This window comes from Pangasianodon hypophthalmus, chromosome 27 (assembly GCF_027358585.1).
Source record: "Pangasianodon hypophthalmus isolate fPanHyp1 chromosome 27, fPanHyp1.pri, whole genome shotgun sequence".
Taxonomy (NCBI): Eukaryota; Metazoa; Chordata; class Actinopteri; order Siluriformes; family Pangasiidae; genus Pangasianodon; species Pangasianodon hypophthalmus.
The window spans coordinates 1,713,188-1,734,180 of NC_069736.1; the positions used below are offsets into that span (position 1 = coordinate 1,713,188).

Here is a 20,993-nt window from a genome sequence, read left to right on the forward strand (position 1 = left end):
CTTTTTTACTGTCAAGTGTGAGAAATTAGATGAACTGTAAACTATTTAATAAAAAGGGTCTCAAATATTCAATGACGCAATCGCATATGCAAACACACACACACACACACACACACACACACACACACACACACATGCAGTAACTGTTTAATCTATTTAATTGAACCTGACTTTGAATAAGTAAACAAATGAGGAAATTCACCGGAGGGCACCTGATCCCCGCCGTGCTAATGGATTGGAGATTTCTTTCCCGTCGGGGCGTTTGAGTAAACACGGGCCACTTATCTCGGAATCGGCATGTCGCAGCGTCGTCTGTCTGCGTCGAGTTTCTGCACTAAAGAGGGGCTGAACTCTTGATACGGCCTTGGTGAGTCGCCAGAGCGGCAGCGAATCGCAGACTCAGCCAGATCTTTGTAATTGCTCCAGTTCCATTATCTGTGACCTGATATAAGATCAATGTGATTAATCTCGGAAAATAAGAAATAAACATCCAGGACGGACGCATGTGCCAAAGTGGGAATCGGAGAAACCTGGCAGGATCGAGTGGCCACTGTAACGAACAGCGACACGGCTATTAAAAGAACGGAAACCTGCATCCTCTTAGCGAATGAGGGAACAAATCCCTGGCTGAGGTCTATTCTAAACATCAACAACATCAACAACATTAACATGACTTGCTCAGTACATTGGCCACGCCCTCTTGGAATGCACTGGTTAGCGTTAAACTTCTAACTCTAGCTAACAAGATGTATGTTAAATGGGTAAACGGTTGGCTGAAATGACATCATTTGCAAAAACATAATGCATAACATTTTTTTTAGTTTACCAGCCAGACGGTTGAATCGAGAAATGATCCCTCTCCGTGTGTTAGCTTTCCAACTTTAGCTAACTTTAGCGTACTTAGCCTATTGTACAGTAGATAAATGGTGAGAAAAACAATGTTGGATAAATATACCTGTTTCAAGTATTAGCTGCCTTAGCTAATGAACTAAATAATTAAACATGTTGATGGTTTTGAGCATTTGGAGCATTAGCTAGCTTGCTAAATGGTTGGATAGATAAAGATTTAGCTATTTAAGTAAATAAGCTACTTTGAAATGGTAGCTATCTAACTAGCATTCTAATGTAAGCTAACTAGCCAAATGACTGAAAAGAAAACTTGTTTCTTGAAATACAGCTGTTTTAAATCTTAGCTATCTGGTTAGCTATTTCTCTTTAACTAATTAGATATATTGTTGGATGGATAAAGGGTTGGAAGAATTTATCCTTTTTAAAGCATTATCTGACTAACATTTGCTAACTAGCCAAATGATTCAAAAATAAACAAAATTGAAGAAAAAAGATAAATTGAGTGAAGAAATTAAGCTGTTTGAACCTTAGCTATGTCTTTAGCTATCTAACTTTAGGTAATTAGCTAAATGGTTAGATAGATAAATGATTGGCAGAAATTAAGCTGTTTTAAGCATTAGCTATCTAGCTTTAGCTAATTAGCTAAGTGGTTGATAGATAAATAGTTGGCAGAAATGGAGGTTATTTTGAGCGTTAGCTGTCTACTGTAAGCTAGTGGTTGGCAACTGTTTTAAGTGTTAACTAACTAGCTAAATGTTTGGATAGATGTATGATTGTTTTGAAAGGATTAGTGAATATATTCATAGTTACAGGTTACTAAGTATAACTAGCTCCCTGTTTACTGTCACTACATTTAATTTTAATTTGTTTTGTGCTTGAAAATGATCTACGTTTAAAAGCCAACTTTTATATTCAAAGTAACAGCAGTGCAAATGATCCATTAGTTCATTAAATAATGTGCTTAGAACGGACCTTATAGGAGACTTTAAAAAAACACACACACGATGTGTGAATAAGATCGAGATCTAAGTCTGGATTTCATTGACAAATTTATTAAAGATCTGTATCACTTAATCATTATCAGAGAGAATAAATAAGACATAAAACATCTTTCACATAAACACTTAGAGGAGCCTGGGAGCTGCAAGCTGAGGCTGAGGAAAACGAACAAGATACATCCAAAAACACACAAATGCATAGAAGTATCCTATAGAATAACGAGAGTCAACAACTACAGCTTGTCTACTCCTGGTCACAAAATGCACTAAATGTTTTCGTGACTTGCGAGGAGACTGTGTATAAAAATAAAGGATCCACAATGCTGAGTTGTGATATACTGGATAGAGACATTTGGCAACAACCAGACACAAAAAACTGGTGATGTTTACACTTAGACACTGAGAAGAGAAATGAAGAACGGAGGTCTTACGAAAGTCCAATCTGACATCTATAGCACATTAATGGAGCGATGTTTCATACAAATGTCTCTTTTCATTTTAATGCACTAACAAAGTGCACATGATGCCACAAGCTGGAGGTCAGATAGTTATCTCAGGCATCGCAGTAAATAGTTTCTACTTTGTTATTTATTTATTTTTTTTGTCAGGCTCGAAATGGTTGATCTTTATGTCACCAAAACAGATCCAGTCTCTCAGAAGTAAAAACTGTCCTCAAAATAATAGAGAGGGCAAAAGTTTCTGGATCATTTGTTTTGAGTCTCAGCTCCATCCATGAGTCCAAAACTGCTACTCTTCAATCCATGCAGATGATAATAAAGTTGACGAGTTTGACTTCCCTTCCATCCCTCCTCTGAAGCTGGCTATATTTTTCAAAAGTCAAACCAAGTCATTCCTGTTTCAATCCCTCATCAGAACTGGCTGTGATCGACCTCGTCCAGCCAGGAGGCTGGGCTCGCTGGGAATTCTGGGTATCCGCCGCTGCTTCCGGTGGACAGGTCCGAGCTGGGGCCGTTCGGCCCGGCTGGCACCATGCCGTGCCCCCCCTGGCCCACAATGGGCAAGCCGGGATCAGGGTATACCAGGCTGGAGATGAGGGGCTGCTGCCTGGGTAGAGGCTGAAGGGAGGCAGGCGACTGTGCTAGGCTGTATGGACTGCTGGGTCGGATGTCGTGGTATTGATCTTGAGGGGGCAGGACGGATCCGTGATCCAAGGTGAAGGTAGCGTGAGCTCCGCCCTGACGGCCCAGAGCCGGGGAACTCTCACTCAGACTGCTGTAGAGGCTGTTCGAGTGACTCAGCTCAGACATGGGAGGCTCGTCTGCACAGAAAGAGTAAATGAAGGAAGAATATTTAGTTTGCTCTGTGTGTGCTCTTTATTTTACATTTTAGATCTATATTGCTACAAGTCAACTTTAAAAATTATTGGTATCAATTAAGAAAATGTGTAAGGCTTTCAGGAGATGGTTAACATTTTCCAAACAACTAGAGATATTAATCAAAAGTGTATGAATTGAAGTACTTAATAATGCAATCTAATTTTACTCTATAACAGATATCAGAAGTAGTGAATTGCCATAAAGCTGGCTTGAATAACTCATACCTGTGAAGGAGACCTCAGCGTCACTGTCCATGCCTTCCTCCTGGATGCTGTCCTTATCTGATTTGGAGCTTCCTCTGGATCTCTTCATGTTACGAAAGTATTGTCCCCATCTCTGTCTTCCTGCATCTTTCTTTAGCCTCTTCTCTTTTGCTCGTCTGTTTTGAAACCAAACCTGGAAAAAAAAAGTACAGTTGTGTTTTAGGGACTTCACAAACAAGTTGGTGTAATTCAGTTTCCTCTACAGAAAATTAGAAGAACCTCCACCTTAATCCAAAGCATTACTGATACCCATCATCTAGTTTACCTACATTTCTAGTTCATAGAGCATACACTACAGCACAAATGTGATTATATAAATAACAAATAAAAAAAAACAACCATAGAACTGTAGAACAATAACAATCACCAGTGCTAAAACCATGTACCTGCATTTTTTTTACTCTGAAAGATCAACTTTTAAGGCATTAATATCAGATGGAAGTGAATTCCTGAGGTCTTCTGCCTGTGTTTTTTTTTTTTGAAAGAAGGTGAGGCAATGAGAAGACCATAATGTTGAGACTCCTGTGGCCCTGCAAAGATTTATCGAGGACGTAATTAACTTCCAGACAGCTACAAGTTGTCCTTAACCTCAGGAGCAGCCAGGGTTAGTCTGCTTCTCTTCCTTCTCGGCACACATGATGAGTGTTTTTACTATTCCAGTGTGGAGACGTGCACAAAGTGACAAAGCATGTCTCTGTTTCCAAAACTGTAATGTGAAGCCTGTCTAGCATTGCTTTAATTTAATTATGTTTAACTCCGTGCATTTCATGACTCTTCAAAAGCTTTTTGTTGCTGTTTTCTAATAACATGATTCTCACCTTAACCTTACTGTCCCTTTAGTGTGAATAATGGACACTAGACGCACTTCCACTTTAGGCCTAAGTGTCCTTGTGAAACATAAAATAATATATATGGCCACTGTAGGCCTTTCCCTTGGACAATATGCAAGACTCCCTTTTAGCATTGTTTAACGAGCTCCTCCATTCTCCACTCTCTGAGCTTCACTCGACTCCATTTACTCGTAAATTAAAGCGGTCCGACTCTAACGCCCCTTTAAATTCAAGTTTCGGTTTATAGCAGTCTTTCTGCATGTCTTTTTCCTCTGCCATTTAAAACAAAATCCTTAATAATATAATATGGATAACTTAATTAAATTAGCTTAACTTAATTAGCCTAAACTAAACTAACATCATTTACTGAATTACTCAGCACAAGACATATTAATAAAGTAACAACCTGTATTCATTAATGTTTCTTCAAATAAATAAATACATCTGCATCAGACCACTACTAAAAATAAATAAAATTGGTGAATTTTCAATTATGAATTTTGTCAATTAACTATCACAAAATAATTAATTAAGGAATAATAGTTTTAGTTAAGGCAGGCTTTCATTAGTTGTTTTAATTGGTTCATTATTTAAGGGAAAAATACAAGCATATATTAGTTCGTTAACATGATGTCATGAATTATTTTGTATATGATTTATATTTGTTGTTGTTTAGAAATGGATTATATACTGTTAGCTTAGTGAGCATTACCATACCATAAATACGTAACAAAACTTAAAGCTAAAGCTTTAAAATTACACTATGGTGCATATAGTTATGCACTGTGTATAGCGAGGATATAGAGTACATGTATAAAATATATACTTTTTTGCATTTCATGTCTTAAACTTGGGATGATCAGCTGTTATCACTGATTTATTAAGTAAGTGAAAATCAGTAGGTTAAGTATTAGCATACGATGTGTCTCAGGTATCAGGATTAAAGTTATTCAGTCGTGAGGAGAAACATTCCCTGTTATGACATACATTATGTGCAGCAACGCTAGCTAGCTAACATCTGCCAGTTTCCCCAGCTAGCCTGCTATAGCATTCCAGTGTGTCTGTGTCTGTATCGGTCCTTTCATTATGTTAATGTACATATTATGTTTTTTAGACAAACAATAATGTTTCTTTACTACTCCATGGATAAATGAAGTCCTACATAAATTTGGACTATTTGAATACCATTAAGTGCTGTTTAGACCAAAGAGTCTGTGGAATTTATTGTACAGTATAAGAGGCCCTGGTTGAGCTAATCTTATCTCAGGTTTGCAAAAAGTTGAATAATATCTAAAATCGTTGACTGACCTGCACCACTCGCATGTCGAGGCCGGTTTCGGAGGACAGCTGCTCGCGGACGTGGCGCGCCGGTTTGGGCGAGTTGTTGTAGGCGTTCTTCAGCGTCTCCAGCTGCTTGGCTGTGATGGTCGTGCGCGGCCTTTTCGCTGTCGAGTCGGCCTCTGAGGTTAAAAAACAAAAACAAGAATGAGCTTTTACATCAATTAGTTATGCAACTGATAAAACACAGTCATTTTCTTAGCCAGCTTGGGTATAAAGATTATATTACATCATATCAATTTCAACCAAAATGTAGAGTTCCTTTCCGAAGTGTGATCTACTTGAACTGGATACAATACTAAGCAAAATGGAACCATATGGACAAATATTTGACTGGAAAACAAAATCAAAAACTGATAACACTGATAACAAATATCGCAGAATATTAGACAAATGATTACAATAATCTAATGCCGTCAACATACTGTACATTTTATAGCATATGAAAATGTTATTGTTGGTTATGGCTTGAAGCTGATTCGTTTGTGCACAGCATTGCATTGTTCATGAAATTCTCTAAATGAAAAGCTCATTTGTTTTACTGAACAGGGTTGCCAGATTGGATTGATTTCCATCTCACTCACAGTTTAAACCTCATCCACTTCCTGATAAACAAACCTAAACTGTAAATGTAATAACAACAAAAGCAGTCCAAATGATATCCACCAGCACAAGGTCATTTTATTTCCAGACCAATAAGGATGAAAAAACAGCCCAACTGGGAGGGAAACTTGTGCGTACTGCTTCAGCGTTTATCGATCCGCAGTGCAATTAGCTCAGGTGGGTCAAATGTTTATAGATGACCTCATGGACCTGGAAGATGAAGTTCACAGTTAAAAGCGGCTGATCCATACAAGGTCCCCGGATTTAAAGAAGTGGCCGAAACAATTAAGCGCCTTCGGGTGGAACTGTTCCAGATGTCAAACAAAATACACTTTGGGTGCATGACATCATCAGGGACTTTTTAAAACCAGGAAACAAGGGAGTGTGTCTTGGCTAATTGACTAGATTTGGGGGTCCACCAGGAACACTGTGGATTTTTCAGCAATGTTATTGCAAATGTTTCTGTAAAAACGTAAAGAAATGCAGAGTTTCGGTTTGACGCGTCGTCTTTACGCCTCACCTCTCTGCTTGGCCGTCTCATAGTCGACCTTACACACGAGTCGACTGTCCTCCATCAGGTAGTACTCGTCCCCCGTGGCTAGCTGCCTCTTGCACACGATGCACGCGAAGCAGTGAAGGTGATAGACGAAATCCTGCGCTCTCCGCACCACCTGACTCGGCGGGATGCCCTGCTGACACGCCGCACACTTCGTCCCGAACCTCCTGCAGAGCCAAAAAACGGTCCACGGTTAGGCGTACTGGGAGTGCCGAATAAACAGGTGAAGTACTGGGAGATAAGTGTATGCATTATAATTAACACTCATGCATAAAGGAATCAACTACAGCCATGTCTCAAATCTCATCCTATCTCCTCATAATTAAAGTAAACTCACAAAACAAGACAAAAAAAACCACCAGAACATCAGAATACTGCATGCTGACATCATCGCTGTCTCGAATCACGTTACAACACCTCACTAATATTTCTGCTTTCTGCTCATTAACCAGCCAAAGTCTCTAGCAAGCTGTTATCTAAACTAATATAATGATACTGATTAAAAACATTGAAGTCTTTATTTAATAATTAAAGCAACAAATTCTTAGAGGAGTATGCTGCATTTTGGAAGTACAGAATACTTAATTATCCAATGAACCCTTAAACAATCTTTAATAAAATTCATTTAACTTGAACATTAATTAAGTAGATAATAAAGATCAGTGTGTCAACATGTGTCCAATGTTATTCCATTATTATTCTATTATAATGTAAGCTATGAGGTGTTCATTAGAGGGAACATTAATAATAATAATAATAATAATAATAATAATAATAATATTTCAGTTATGAAGCACCTTTCTAACTCTCAAGGTTTATGTACAAAAAAAAAATCAACAAAAAATGGTTAACACTTAAAAAAGGATTTGGTGAACTTACTGTTTGTTTGTTTTTTGTTTGTTTGCTTGCTTGTTTGTTTTTGTTTATTTACTGCATGTCAACCTTGAGTGTTAGAATGTTACTATATAAATTGAACATATTTATTATTATTATTATTATTATTATTAAAGGTTCCTTAAGTGTTGATTGGATGATTGAGGATTCTTTTCTTCCAAAAAAAGGGTTCTACTTGGAAAATGACAGAGAAACAGACATTTGTCGGGTTCTACACCATGAAGGTTTCTAAAATTAGACTTCTTTATAAAACCAGATATGATTTTAAAGAATCTGTTCTGCCACTTTTATTGCATGCTGTAATTCTGCTGCGTTAATGATGATATATTTGTGCTGTGATGTGTTTGGTGAAGTCCAGCTCAGACTGAGAGACTCACTTGAAGAAGTCCTCTTTGCAGTAGACGCCGTCTCCGCGGGTGAAGCACTTCTCTGCCAGCTGTGACTGACAGTCGCTGCATTTCAGACACTTGCTGTGCCAGTGACGGTCCAACACCTTCAGGATGAAGCGGTCGACGATGTGCTGACTGCAACCTGCACACACCGGGATATCTGGATAAAAAACAAAACAAAACTCACATTAATGCAACCAGAAATAAAGCCAGGAATTCTAGCTATCTGCCTATCTGTCTGTCTGTCTCTCTCTCTCTATATATCTATCTATCTATCTATCTATCTATCTGTTTAAACCCACCCAAAACTCTCCCTCTCTTTGGACTATTAAAGCCACTCCTAAAACAGGGAGAGAGGGGAAAAGAAAAGAAAAAAGCAAAGGAAAGAAAAGGAAGAGAAAATCAGGAAAGACACTGAAACTAAGCAAAAATATTACGTACATGTGTGTGTGTTCATCAACAATGAGCAGGAATGAATATATGGGAAAAAAAATGTAAGAAAATAAACTGCAAAAAGAGAAGGAAAAAAGAACAATACAATTTTGTTGGAGAACAAAAAGAATAAATTGTGGATAATAATGTCACACTGTATGGATGTACGGATGTAATATTGTAATAGAAATTTCAAATAGATGAACACTCGAAAATACGGCTAAAAAAACCCAAACCTTAAAATCAAAAACCAAACCAAAAAAAAAAAACAAAAATGTATTGCTAGATATTTACAGGCTGCAAAAAAAAAAAAACAGTTAAACAGTTAAATATCAATTTAATGATTAAATATTATAAGATCAATACAACAAAGTATGACTTTCTAGATGATTTCAATACATGTTGCCTATGCTGTGAATTTATTTATTTATTAATTTTTCAGATGTTTTAAATGACAAAAATTATTAAAAGGTTTTCACTACAACCATGTCCTGCCTGCCAGTAGGCAAAAAAAAAAAAAAGACTGAAATCATAAATCACTGCAATAAATTCAAGACTATATTACAATATAAAATAAAATGATATTAAAATATAATATAATAAAAATTCTAGATAATAAGAATAAGAACAAGGGAGCATTTATAAGCAACATTCAGAGATTTAACTCTATAATGATCAGATCTTCTTTGCTATTCATGTAATATAAAGAGCACAGGGTGTAGAATTTTAATTTCTATCCTAAAGCAAACCGGGAAAGACGAGAAAATGTGGTTTAGCTCAGTGGAAGCAAACACAGACATCAACATGTCCATTAAACTAAACCCCAGAAACACCAGACTTTACTCTCAAACCGGTCTGAGTCTGTCTGACACACGCAAATAAGTCTGATCAACTGCCTCTCAATTACTGTACTATTATTATTATTATTATTATTATTATTATTATTATTATTATTTCAATATGATTGTAATTGCTGATCATTTTATGAGCAACTTCAACATAATAACTCACAAAATTCTTTAACTCACAGAGTAATAAAGTAATACAATTGACTAATTACTCTATTATATATAATATAATGTAACTTCACATTTTATAGCAACGTTGATGCATGGGTCTTTTTCCGGCAATACACACACACACACACACACACACACACACACACACACAAGCAATAAGCAAGAAAAAAAAAAGTAAGCTCTGAGACTTTTATGAGAGAGATCATTATTATTATTATTATTGTTATTGTTGTTATTATTATTATTATTATTATTGTTGTTGTTATTGTTGTTTATAATAATAGTAATAATATCATGATGATGCAAAAGGCTTTGCTGTTAAACAGTTGCTCCAAGCTATTCAACAAAATTTAACATAAATTAAGCATTTAAATGTTATTTAAATACCCACATATATAGTACAGTATAGTAGAGTATAGTATAGTAGAGTATAGTATAGTACAGTATAGTAGAGTATAGAATAGTTTTTTCACTCAAAACTTTTTCATATTCACACTGACTTTAAATAACTGGAGATCAGCGTCGTCATGGTGACAGCAATAAACACTCTAAACACAAATACAACATTCAGAATGACACTAATGTCGCCCCGTGAACTTCCCCTCTCACTTCAGACACGATTTTATACAGTTAGCAACAAAGTGTGTAACATCTTCCACCTTTCCCCCAGTGTGTGAAATACACAACAATCCCTCTTTCACACTCTTTCACTTACACATCAGTCTGACCTTTGCGTATTGCTGTTTAGATCAGATTTGATTTATTTTATAACTTTTCTGTTCATTTTTTCATATAGAAATGCTTAACTAATTAATTAATTAATTTATTTATTTAATTGCTTAAACAAATCACTACCAGCAAACTCTATACTAACCTACAATTACGCTTTTAGAAAAATCAATCTTCTTCTTTTTTGAATTATTATTATTATTATTATTATTATTATTATTATTATAATTATTATTATTATTATTCGACTGTAGATATAATCACTATTAAGAATGCATTATTATGCTCTATAACAGTGATGCACTTTTCACTTAAATAATAATAAAATCTGCATATTTCTAAAAACAGGTCGGAATTACTGAATAGTAAAATATTAACAGGAGAATAATAAGTGAATAATTACACCATCATCATCATCATCATCACCAAGAGGTGTTTATTTTTATCACTATTTAAAAAAATCACAAATTATTATTATTATTATTATTATTATTATTATTATTATTGTTAAGTTTGCAAACCAGACTGGAGTTTGAACAGCAGCACACACACACACACACACACACACAGAGGCTGATTTTAATGCATTAAGAAGTCACGTGGGCCGCACACCTGCATGTAATTACCTGAAAACCGAATGCGCGCGACTCCACGTGTTACAGCGCGCGCGATTGGTATCTTTGGTTAAATAATGCAGCGCGCGTCGTATTTTGTGCAGCTTCGCATTTTGTAGCAACGTTAATGCATGGGTCTTTTTCTGGCAATCCACACACACACACACACACACACACACACACACACACACACACACACGCGCGCAAGCAATAAGCAAGAAAGAACAGGTGCACAAAATGGTTCTGAATTATTTATCAGACCGGGGAGGCCTGACAGAGGACAGAAATCTGTACCAGACACTGCCAAGCCACTGAAACTCCACTCCTAATGATGACAAGCCTGAGAGATAAAACAACAACAACCAAAAAAAGAAAAAAAACAGGAGCTCTCACTCTTAAAAAGCATTATGCATGACCAATTTTAGATTTGTGAACAATGTGCAAGCACAGCTGGAGTGTCGTGCTGCTGCTGCTGCTGCTGTTTTAATCTATAAACAAATGTGACTTTTAACAACAAAGGAGGACGGACAAAAAGGATAAACAATTAATCAGCTGTGTGTTATTGTGTGCAGCCTGACAAACTCAAAATACACACAATAACCGCCATCTTCTCCGGAAAAGGCATGAGTGTGTAACTGCTGTCCGGTGCATGACTCCTTTTAGACTGGTCAGGAAAATCCCAATATATTTTCATCTCAAAAGTAGAAAGATTTCAAAAACAAAAACAACTGAATGAATAAACAGAATAAAGAATTAGAAATGAAATGAATGCCTCTATAATAACTCTAATGATCCTGACTGTAAGAGGTCTGTTTGCACTTCAAATGAGAAAAGAGAAAAGATTTTAAAATAAAAATGTAAGTTTTTTTCCCTAAAATAAAATAAAATAAAATAAACAGATTAGATCTCATGCCTCAGATGCGCTCTGGTCTTAAATCCTTGAAGTGTTTTCTGCTGCAGCATTACGCAAAAAAAAAAAAAGCATGAAGCTGAAAACTAAAATCTGCGTGAAGCTGCGTGAAGCTGCGTGAAGCTTCCTACCTCTGCGTAACGGCTCCCCGTGCGTCAGGAGCGCGAGCAGCATCTCCGCGCTGTTCCCCGCCGCCTCTCTGCGCTCCTGAGCCATCTTTTCATTATTAATCAAAAGCAATTAAAATATCAAGAAAAACAAACAAAAAAAAAACTCCTCCTGCTCGTGCTTCTGGAGCTGGAGGCTGCGCTCGTGCGCCCGGACGGCACGCGCTGCGTCTACTTGTGGCGCGCGCTCAGCGCTGCTGCGCACCGGATTACGCCGCCCCGCGTTGCCATGGTAACCGTTTAGCCTCAACTACGCTAACTAGACTTAGACTAGCATCACCTGCTAACTACTTTATTATTATTTTTTTTATTGTATTCTCAGAGACGGTTTTTAACCAATTAAACATGAACATGCAGGGTTTCTTCTTCTTCTTCTTCTTCTTCTTCTTCTTCTTCTTCTTCTTCTTCTTTACTCCACCACAGTGATTATAGCTTTAAATCCTTAACACTCATGACATGCTTTTATAACGCAATGTTCACACCAGTACAAAAAACTAGCAAATAAAGAACAGTACCATTGCTAATGTGGTAACATTTAGTACCTTTAGAACATATATTTACACCTTAAAAACAATTTAAGATACAAAAAAGCTCTAAAGCTTTACAAAAAACATCCAAGCTACATAATTTACTAAAGTCGAACATTTTGTTGCTGTAATTTTTATACCTACACTCTAAAAAACAAAGGGATGGGACTGTAGCTTTCCTTGTTGCTGGTGCAGTACCATTAAAGTTAGATCTGTTGTACCTTTAGAGAGTATCTTTATACCTTTAAAAATCATTTAAAGTCCATAAAAGCTTTAAAGCTTTACTCCAAAATCTACAGCGTGAATAATTCCTAGCTACATATAGCTAATTTACTAAAGTCTAACATTCTTCACATCTTCTTGCGTTTATAACGCAAAGTTCACACCAATAAAATAAATGACCAAATAAACACCAGTACAAATTGTACTTTCCCTTGCTGCTGATGTGGAAACGTAAAGGTCCTCTTTAGTACCTTTAGAGAGTATCTTTACAATTTATAATTTAAGCTACATAAAAACTCTAAAGCGTTACTCTAAAAGCTTCTATAAAATCTTAGCTACATAATTTGCTTCATTGAAAGGATCAAGTCTAACATTTTCTTGCTGCACTTTTAGGTCTACATTACACCTTAAAAACAAACGGTACTTTCCTCGTAGCTGGTGTGGTACTGTTATGGTTACGTGTTTTGGACCTTAATGGACCTTAAGGAACACTAAAGCACTACTCTAAAAGCTAATTAAAGCTACTCTACATGCACCTTCCCTGGTAAAAGATGGTTCCACTCAGAGTACAGTTTGGTACCTTTATTCCTGGGATAGTCCCCTGAACGGTACTTCTGTTGTATCTCTAACATATACGCTATCACTCACCTGGAACTGTGTATATAGTGTAGTTTAAAAATGATTTAAGCTATATCACTGGACTGTAAATAGTTCACGGTTTAGATTAAAGCGTCTCTACATGAACCTTTCCCGGTAGAAGATACGTTCTAAAGGTTCCACCGCAGCAACCGGAAAAGAAATACGCATCGGTACCTCTTTATTTCTGAGAGTGTGCATGTTAAATGAATGAAATCCACTGATTCTCTACTGCACCGTTGCATGACTGCACACCAATGCCAGACATTATTCGAAATCTCAGACCACTATTCCAACTGTTTCTGATTTTATTCTCTCCATCACACTAACCTTCACTCGCACTGCCTTTCAGGAAACCATCAGTAATCTCTGTAGCAGAGATCTGGAAAAAATATCCAGATATTTATTCTAAAAACAATCCTGCTTTGTTCTAATGGTCTGTCAGTGCTCCTGTCCAGCTGTTTGCTCTCAGTAGAATCTGAACAGTAAAGTCGCTCCTTGTCGCTGGAGTGGAACCATCAAGCGTGCACCTTGCGTATCTTTAATACGCATGTTTCACCTGGACATTCACCTGGACACGTGGATAAAATTTCCCTGTAAAAATGATTTAAGGTGCACAATTGGACTGTAAATAGTCTACGCTTTAGAGTAAAGATACACCACGTCCACCTTCTAGGTAAAAGATACACACTAAAAGGACAAACGCTTGAAGGAACCATTCCAGCGACAAGGAAAAGTACAGTTTAATACTGTTTTATCTCAGAGTGTGTGTAGCACATGGCTGTTTACTGTGTGTCGTGTCAGTGTGAAAGATCCTTCACTGTAATGTCGAGCTTTATTTCTATTTCTCACATGCTTCCCACCTCATTCCTGATTTTTCCACATTCCATATAGATCCTCAAGCACAAGCACAAGGATGTGTCCTTCACACACACCGGGATCAGATGGAATAAAAGACTGAGCAGTGCAAATAAAATAGAAATAAAGAAAGAAATAAACAAGTCTTTTCAGTCCTAATGAGTCTCTCATGACTCTTCAGTAACACCACTGATGTCCTGCGACTTCTCTAACTCAAAAAAAAAAATCTAATCTTAATAATCAACGAGAAAAACCAATAATTGTTGATGTGGTGAAGTTTTGTGTCAGGAGAGGTTATGGAAGGAGTCTCCAGTGTCAGGGCTTTGTGGCTGTTGTGGGAAACTCTTCAGGACAGAGAAGGTTGCGCTTTTGCATTTCCTACCCCCAAACTCGAGCGCTTAAAAAGCGTTAATGTTTTAATCTGTAACAGGAAGTTCTTCACTATCATCTATTCAACATCTTCTGCTTTTATTTGCACTTTCTGTAATGTTTGCAAACGTTTTACACTTTAGCTTTCTGTGCTGCTTTGGAAAAAAAATGATAAATGACAATGAGATCAGAGAAAATGTTCAGCATTTCTGAATATTAATGCTGTTTATAATGCCATGTTGAATTCTCATCCAAATGCGTTTGTATAGGCTACATAAAGCAAAATTTGAGGGGAAAATTTTGCAAACAAACAAACAAACAAACCATCAAACAAACAAAAAATCCTAACCCTAAATTATATATATACATATAAGCACTACTGCATTCTCTGGACATTGTGTTAAATTTACAGTTCTTCATTATTAATAACATTTCTGAATGATTCATTTCATTCTTCTAATTTTACACATTTATTGATTTCTTTTTTTGTTTAGTTCATGCATTTGTTCAAGCTAGCTTCATGCTTTTTTTTCTCAGTCTTCTGTTTAAGCTAGTAATATTTATTTTGATTTACTTATTTATTCTGTTTGACTTTTTTTTTTTTTTTTTTTTTTGCACGTGCACCTCACTGTGAGCTTCAGATGTACGAAGTGTGTACAAACTGAACGACTAAAATAAGTTTTTCCCCCCTATTTTTTTTTTTTTTACAGCATCTCGTGCATTTAGCATTGCGCTCTATTGGCACGTGCGCAAAAATAATAAATAATAAATAATGCGAGATATTATATCGGATACTGTATTAAAACTGTTAAACGAATATAAAAAATATTCCATTAGATATTAAACAGTGTGTTTGAAGGTTAGAAGACACACTGCTGCGGAATATCACTGCGAGTCAAATAAGAGTGACGAATTTTGTGCAGGTCGTCAGGACACACACACACACACTCACACACACACACACACACACACAGTATTGACACTGATCTGACGTGGGAAAGAGCGCCTGGGGAAATCAGCCTTAGTGCCATTGCTGGTGATGAATTTAAAATCAATGCTCCATTTTCTCGCATTTCAACACTTTATGAAACTCATGTTTTGGTGTTTTGGTGTTTTGGTGTTTTTTTTGGAGCTCAAGGTGCGCGAGACTTCCTCTTTTCTTTTCCTTTAGCTTTATTTACTTCCTGTAATAACTTTCCTTTCTCATGTCCCACTTCACAGGACACTAATCTGAGTCCTGAGGAAAATGTGCTTTATTAGTATGAAACCTATGTGACACACTGAGTTACTTTACATGAAGGATGAATTTATTCCATGATAAATCTTCATACTGTGTTCTCTTTAATCAAAGCTTAACTCTGTAGCTGTAGGCTCCTTTACTGTGGGCATAAAAATCAAGCTTTTAGTGAAAAGTGCATGCAATAAATGGATAAATTAATTAAATGTAGAAAATATACAAGGAATTAAAAAGAGAGAGAGAGAGAGAGAGAGAAGACAGATAAACCTGGGGTATCAGAGCTACCATTTTAATCACATAACCAAATAAACCAATCCTCTGACAGTCACTATTCTTACTTTAAGTTAAAAACAAAGAACACACACCTAGCTAAACACTAATCTAATAAATCTAATAAAGAATAGTGCAAAAGCGTATTAGTTTTAATACATGGACTACATCTAAAGTACTAACTTTTTACCTTTTTTTTAAAACTATTTATGATATTTTATCATTTATATAAAATACTTTAAAAAATATGTAGCCTAAACATTCAACCAATCATAACATATATCATTCAAATGGTCACATCAGGTCCTCTTTAATCAGTGCCAAGTCACGTGATCAACATCTCTGACAAACACACATGGAATTTTTTTTTTAGATTTTAAAAGATTTTTACACTATTTTTTAAATATTAATGATCATGTTCATAATGATCACTAATGGCAGGCTGTTATAATTATTTACATATTTAAATTACGTTTTTCATTTCGTCATTAAACGTTTTTCATTAGAAAATAAAAATAAAAACAGCCCATATGTTGTGTGTCATGACAAAGTGGCTGCGATCTGTGAAGGATTAAATTATTCACCTCCAACTAAAGCCGCAAATTATCACAACTATCTTACAGTAGACTATTAACTTCCGGTTAATATCCAACACCCAAATTAAAAAAAGCTCAATCAGATGGGAGAATATCAGCGCGCGCTTGGGATCATCACGATACACAGATACAAGACTGAGAGCTGTAGCTTATTATTAACATCAATAAAATACCAAGTAAGCAACATAAATACTGTACTATAGTGAATAATATACACGGAAATATTAATCTTTAACCCTGGATAAAAGTTAAAAAAAATGCTGCAGGTAAAAACTTCTTACAGGTTACAGGTAGGCTCACTTTTTTTTTAAAAATTTATTTTTTAAACAATTTTTTTTTAAATTACGGTATTATTTATGTTTATTTTTTTTATTATAATTTTAATTTAAAAAATTGTACTTTGATCCAACACTATTCAGTGTATTTTTCAGGAAAAAAAAAATGCAAAAAACAAACAAAAAAAAAACCACACACCCATGGTACTGGGTGGAGGATTACTAACATTTTCACACCACTGTAATATTTGCATGTGTGATTATTATTATTTTTTAATATAATTGATGAAATTTTTGATGAAATCAGTTCCAGAGCCTCAGGCCGGTTGTCCCTGCGCCTTGCAGAAGAAAGCTTGAATAGTGAAGCCGCTTTAAAGCGCATTTGGGTTGAAGGTGTGTGTTTAGTGCCGGTTGGAGCGGCAGGTGCAGCACCTGCTCACGGCAACCCGACACCTGCTTCAGACCTGAAAGCTCGGGCTGATGCGCGAGCGCACGTGGCCTCCCGGTGCCTCCGAGCCGGCCGGTGTGAAATGACAGCGCGCGCGCTTAGCAGCTGCTCACAATGCCGCTCATTACCTATTAATAACGCGAGCGGAGTAGATGCGGACTTAAACTGCGCGAGCCAGCAATTTATTATCACAGTTTTTCCCCCCAAATATTTACTGCTTTACTTTATTAGTTTTTCCTTTTTTTTTTTAGTTTCAGTGATACAGAGCGCTTTGAGCAAAGTGGCCATTTATTATTATTATTATTATTATTATTATTATTATTATTATTATTCATCAGTTGCTTTTTGATTTTAATTTCCATTTTGCAAAATTTTGCATCTGTTGCTTTTGGTTTTAGTTTATTATAGTAAATAATAGGCTACGTTTAATAAACAAAAACGTTAAAGTGAAGTGAAATGAAATATTCTGCACCGGAAATAGAATAAACAATAAATAAACATAAAGATAAATAATAAAAAATTACAATTACAGTCTCCTTTATAACCAAGCAAATATTAATTTCATGGTGATTAACCCAAACCTAAACCCATACTAGGTTCAATAATAATAATAATAATAATAATAATAATAATAATAATAATAATAATAATAATGATGTGTAAATTGCACGGCGCCTTTCCAAAGATAAAAGAAACAAATGTATTAAAAAAACCCAGATCTCTGAGAGCTGGTAAGTGGAGGGAAGGTGATGAAGGTCCACTGTCAGAAATAAAGAGCACTACACTGTACCTTTCCTTTTCTCTGAGGCGGTAGAGCTGGGAGTTTCTCTCTGAGATGAAGAGTACTGCACCTTCACATACAACTACTGCACATAAATATATAAAGATAAAACATACACAAGCTCCTGAAGGCACAGACGCGCTGAGGCATGGCACAGTGTAGTGCTCTTTAGTTCTCAGTGTTTAAAAAGTGTTTAAAAAGTACAGATGCAGAGTTTTGGGTCACTGCGATGATCATGTGCAATAAACAGCCAAAGAGCCGAGCAGCCATAAACTAAACAAACAAACAAACAAACAAACAAACAGATAGATAGATAAACATATCATGTAAGACCCCAAAGGCTGTGTGTATTATTATTATTATTATTATTATTATTATTTGTCTAATAAGGACAGAGACACCACTTCTAAGCTGCCACTGATCCTCTATCTGATATGAACACTCTTATTGATTATGTTTTTTATTATTTTTTTTTTTCATAAATCTCACAGAGAAATCCAGAGCTAAGACGCAGAGAATAAAAAGTGAAGTGTAAGAAGTGCACTCTCACCTTGCCCCGAGCTGTATCTGGAGAAATTTCCCGGATTTTGACAACTCGATCCAGGATGCTCGAGCAGCATTGCGGCAGAGGAAAACAAACCAAACCAAACCAAACAAAACCAGACAAAACCAAACCAAGCACCGCTCCTGAACACTAAAACCGGAAATGAATAAATAGATAAATAAAAAACGAAACGCGTGTCTAATGCGTGTATAGTGTATTATGTGAGGAACGCGCGTGCGAAAGAGAGAAAGATCCAAATCCAAATAAACAGGCTACACGGGAGAGGTATAACGGAGAGGGAAGAGCTCGCGCCTGCCGGTGCTCGCGCTGCGCTAAAAAGTTTTCAAATGCGACGAGGGCTCACGCGCGGCTTCACGACCGTTCACGCGTCTCAGCTGATCTCCGTTTGCTATTGGTGTCCTGCTTTTGCATAACAAAGTGTGAGTGTGTGTGTGTGTGTGTGTGTGTGTGTGTGTGTGTGTGTGGGGCGCGCGCGCTCTGTCCTCGGTGCTGAAGGGGTGGGGCACAAGGGCTGAGAGCGTGTGTGTGTGTGTGTGTGCATGTGTATGTGTGTTTGTGCACGTGTGTGTGTATGCATGTGTATGTGTGTGTGTGTGCGTGTGAGAGTGTGTGTGAGTGCGTGTGTGTGTGTTGCACGTGTGTTTGTGTGTGCATGTATGTGCATGTGTTTGCATGTGAGAGTGTGTGTGAGTGTGTGTGTGTGTGCATGTATGTGCATGTGTGTGTGCATGTGTCTGCGTGTGAGAGTGTGTGTGTGAGAGTGTGTGTGTGTGTGTGAGTGTGTGTGAGTGTGTGAGTGTGTGTGTGAGTGTGTGTGAGTGTGTGAGAGTGTGTGTGTGTGCTCATCTCCCCTCCCCTCTTGTAGTATAAAGGCCAATGCCTTTAATAAGGTCTATCTAGAAAACACAGCATTAAAACAAAACAGAATGAACACAATAAAAAAAGTCGTAACATTTAACACACTTCAATTCGTGTAGAAAAGTTATGAAGATTTAGTGTTGGGGGCGGAGTCAGCATCAGTACAGGGTCAAAGTTCAGCTAGCGGTTGAGGCTAAGTGTAAAATCAGCGTCATTTTCTTCGTACGATATGTTTTCTTATTATTTATCAACAGAACTGAGGGAAATGTTAATATTTCTGACGGTTTAGTGTCATTTCCAGTGTTACTTTAGTATGTTTAAATGGTAGATCAAAACAATTTTGCCGTTCCCGGGAAGCTTGTGAGAACGCTGTTGCTAGGCAACTGGGAAACATGGTTGTCGAGCCTGAGCTAGCTAAATAGTCAAGCTGATTTAGCTAGCTAGTCAGTGTTAAGTGTGAACAAGTGCAGTAACAGTTGAAATGTGACAAATATTGACAGTTGCAAACTACTAAAGTCTTTTTTACCCTTTTGCAATTTCAGCAGTATTTTACGATTACTTGTCATACTGTACGAGATGATTCCTGTAAAATTGTCTGAATTCTATAACAGACGGTGTGATAATGTGTGTACGATAGCGATAACGATAGACCTGCAGTTGATCTGAACTGACTCCGTCCTGCTTACGTCATCCGGCCTCGTGAAGAATACGGGCTCGCGTAAACACAAACCTTTTTCGAAGTGATCCTGAGGTAATAAGGAGATTTTCTCAGTTCATTAGCATTTACATTTCACCATCACCGCTACCGGATTCGTAGCTGCCCCATGAGTTTGCCGTCCTTCTATTGTTGGATTTTAGCCGAGTGTCTTTGCAGTTCTCACTCTCTGAGGTTTTAATCTAAAATTTCTCTCACTGACAGAACTTTGTCGTCAGATGTCTTTGGTTGCAGCGGCAGTAAATCAGACGCCGGAGAGCACATCACATTATGCGTTATAAAACTGCCAATCTCAACTCACGACCAAAGACTTCTTTATAAGCTGCAGCAGCAAAATTGGGCCTAAACTGGTACACTGTAAATCCGATGCATGAAAAGACTAAAATAACGCTGTGATTAGCAGAGAGACATCAACATGGAATCCCATATCCTACATCTATAGGCAGTGTGTATACACATCTAATCACAATTAATGTAGCAACTTTGCGTATAATATCCACTGTGACTAAAATAAGCTCAGTGCAGGACTGCAGTGACATGATCTGGGACTGGATTAAATTCTGCCTCTCTTGTAGATCTCTTTGGTTAATATGAATGTAAATGCTGTACTGTTTGTATAGCTATTACCTTATTAGCTTAATTATTTAACCTTTAATTAGCATTGCTATTATTACTTTCATATATCTATATCAACAGCAAATCAGATCA

At 36.8% G+C, this 20,993-nt stretch overlaps 1 protein-coding gene across 2 annotated transcripts; it reads right to left on the reverse strand.

The window, feature by feature from the left end:
- Positions 1 to 1,732: 1,732 nt before the first annotated feature.
- On the reverse strand, positions 1,733 to 19,111 carry lhx3 (LIM homeobox 3). Of its 2 annotated transcripts, none has more exons than XM_026922333.3 (6): positions 18,698 to 19,111; positions 8,046 to 8,217; positions 6,739 to 6,941; positions 5,586 to 5,737; positions 3,409 to 3,580; positions 1,733 to 3,126 (listed from the first exon to the last, which is right to left on the reverse strand). In XM_026922333.3, exons 1-6 carry the CDS (start codon positions 18,765 to 18,767, stop codon positions 2,717 to 2,719), a joined length of 1,179 nt encoding a protein of 392 aa, XP_026778134.1. In that variant the 5' UTR covers positions 18,768 to 19,111; the 3' UTR covers positions 1,733 to 2,716. The 2 variants fall into 2 exon arrangements, with proteins under 2 accessions (XP_026778134.1, XP_026778135.2); XM_026922334.3 differs by lacking the exon at positions 18,698 to 19,111 and adding an exon at positions 11,893 to 12,226.
- Positions 19,112 to 20,993: the final 1,882 nt, after the last annotated feature.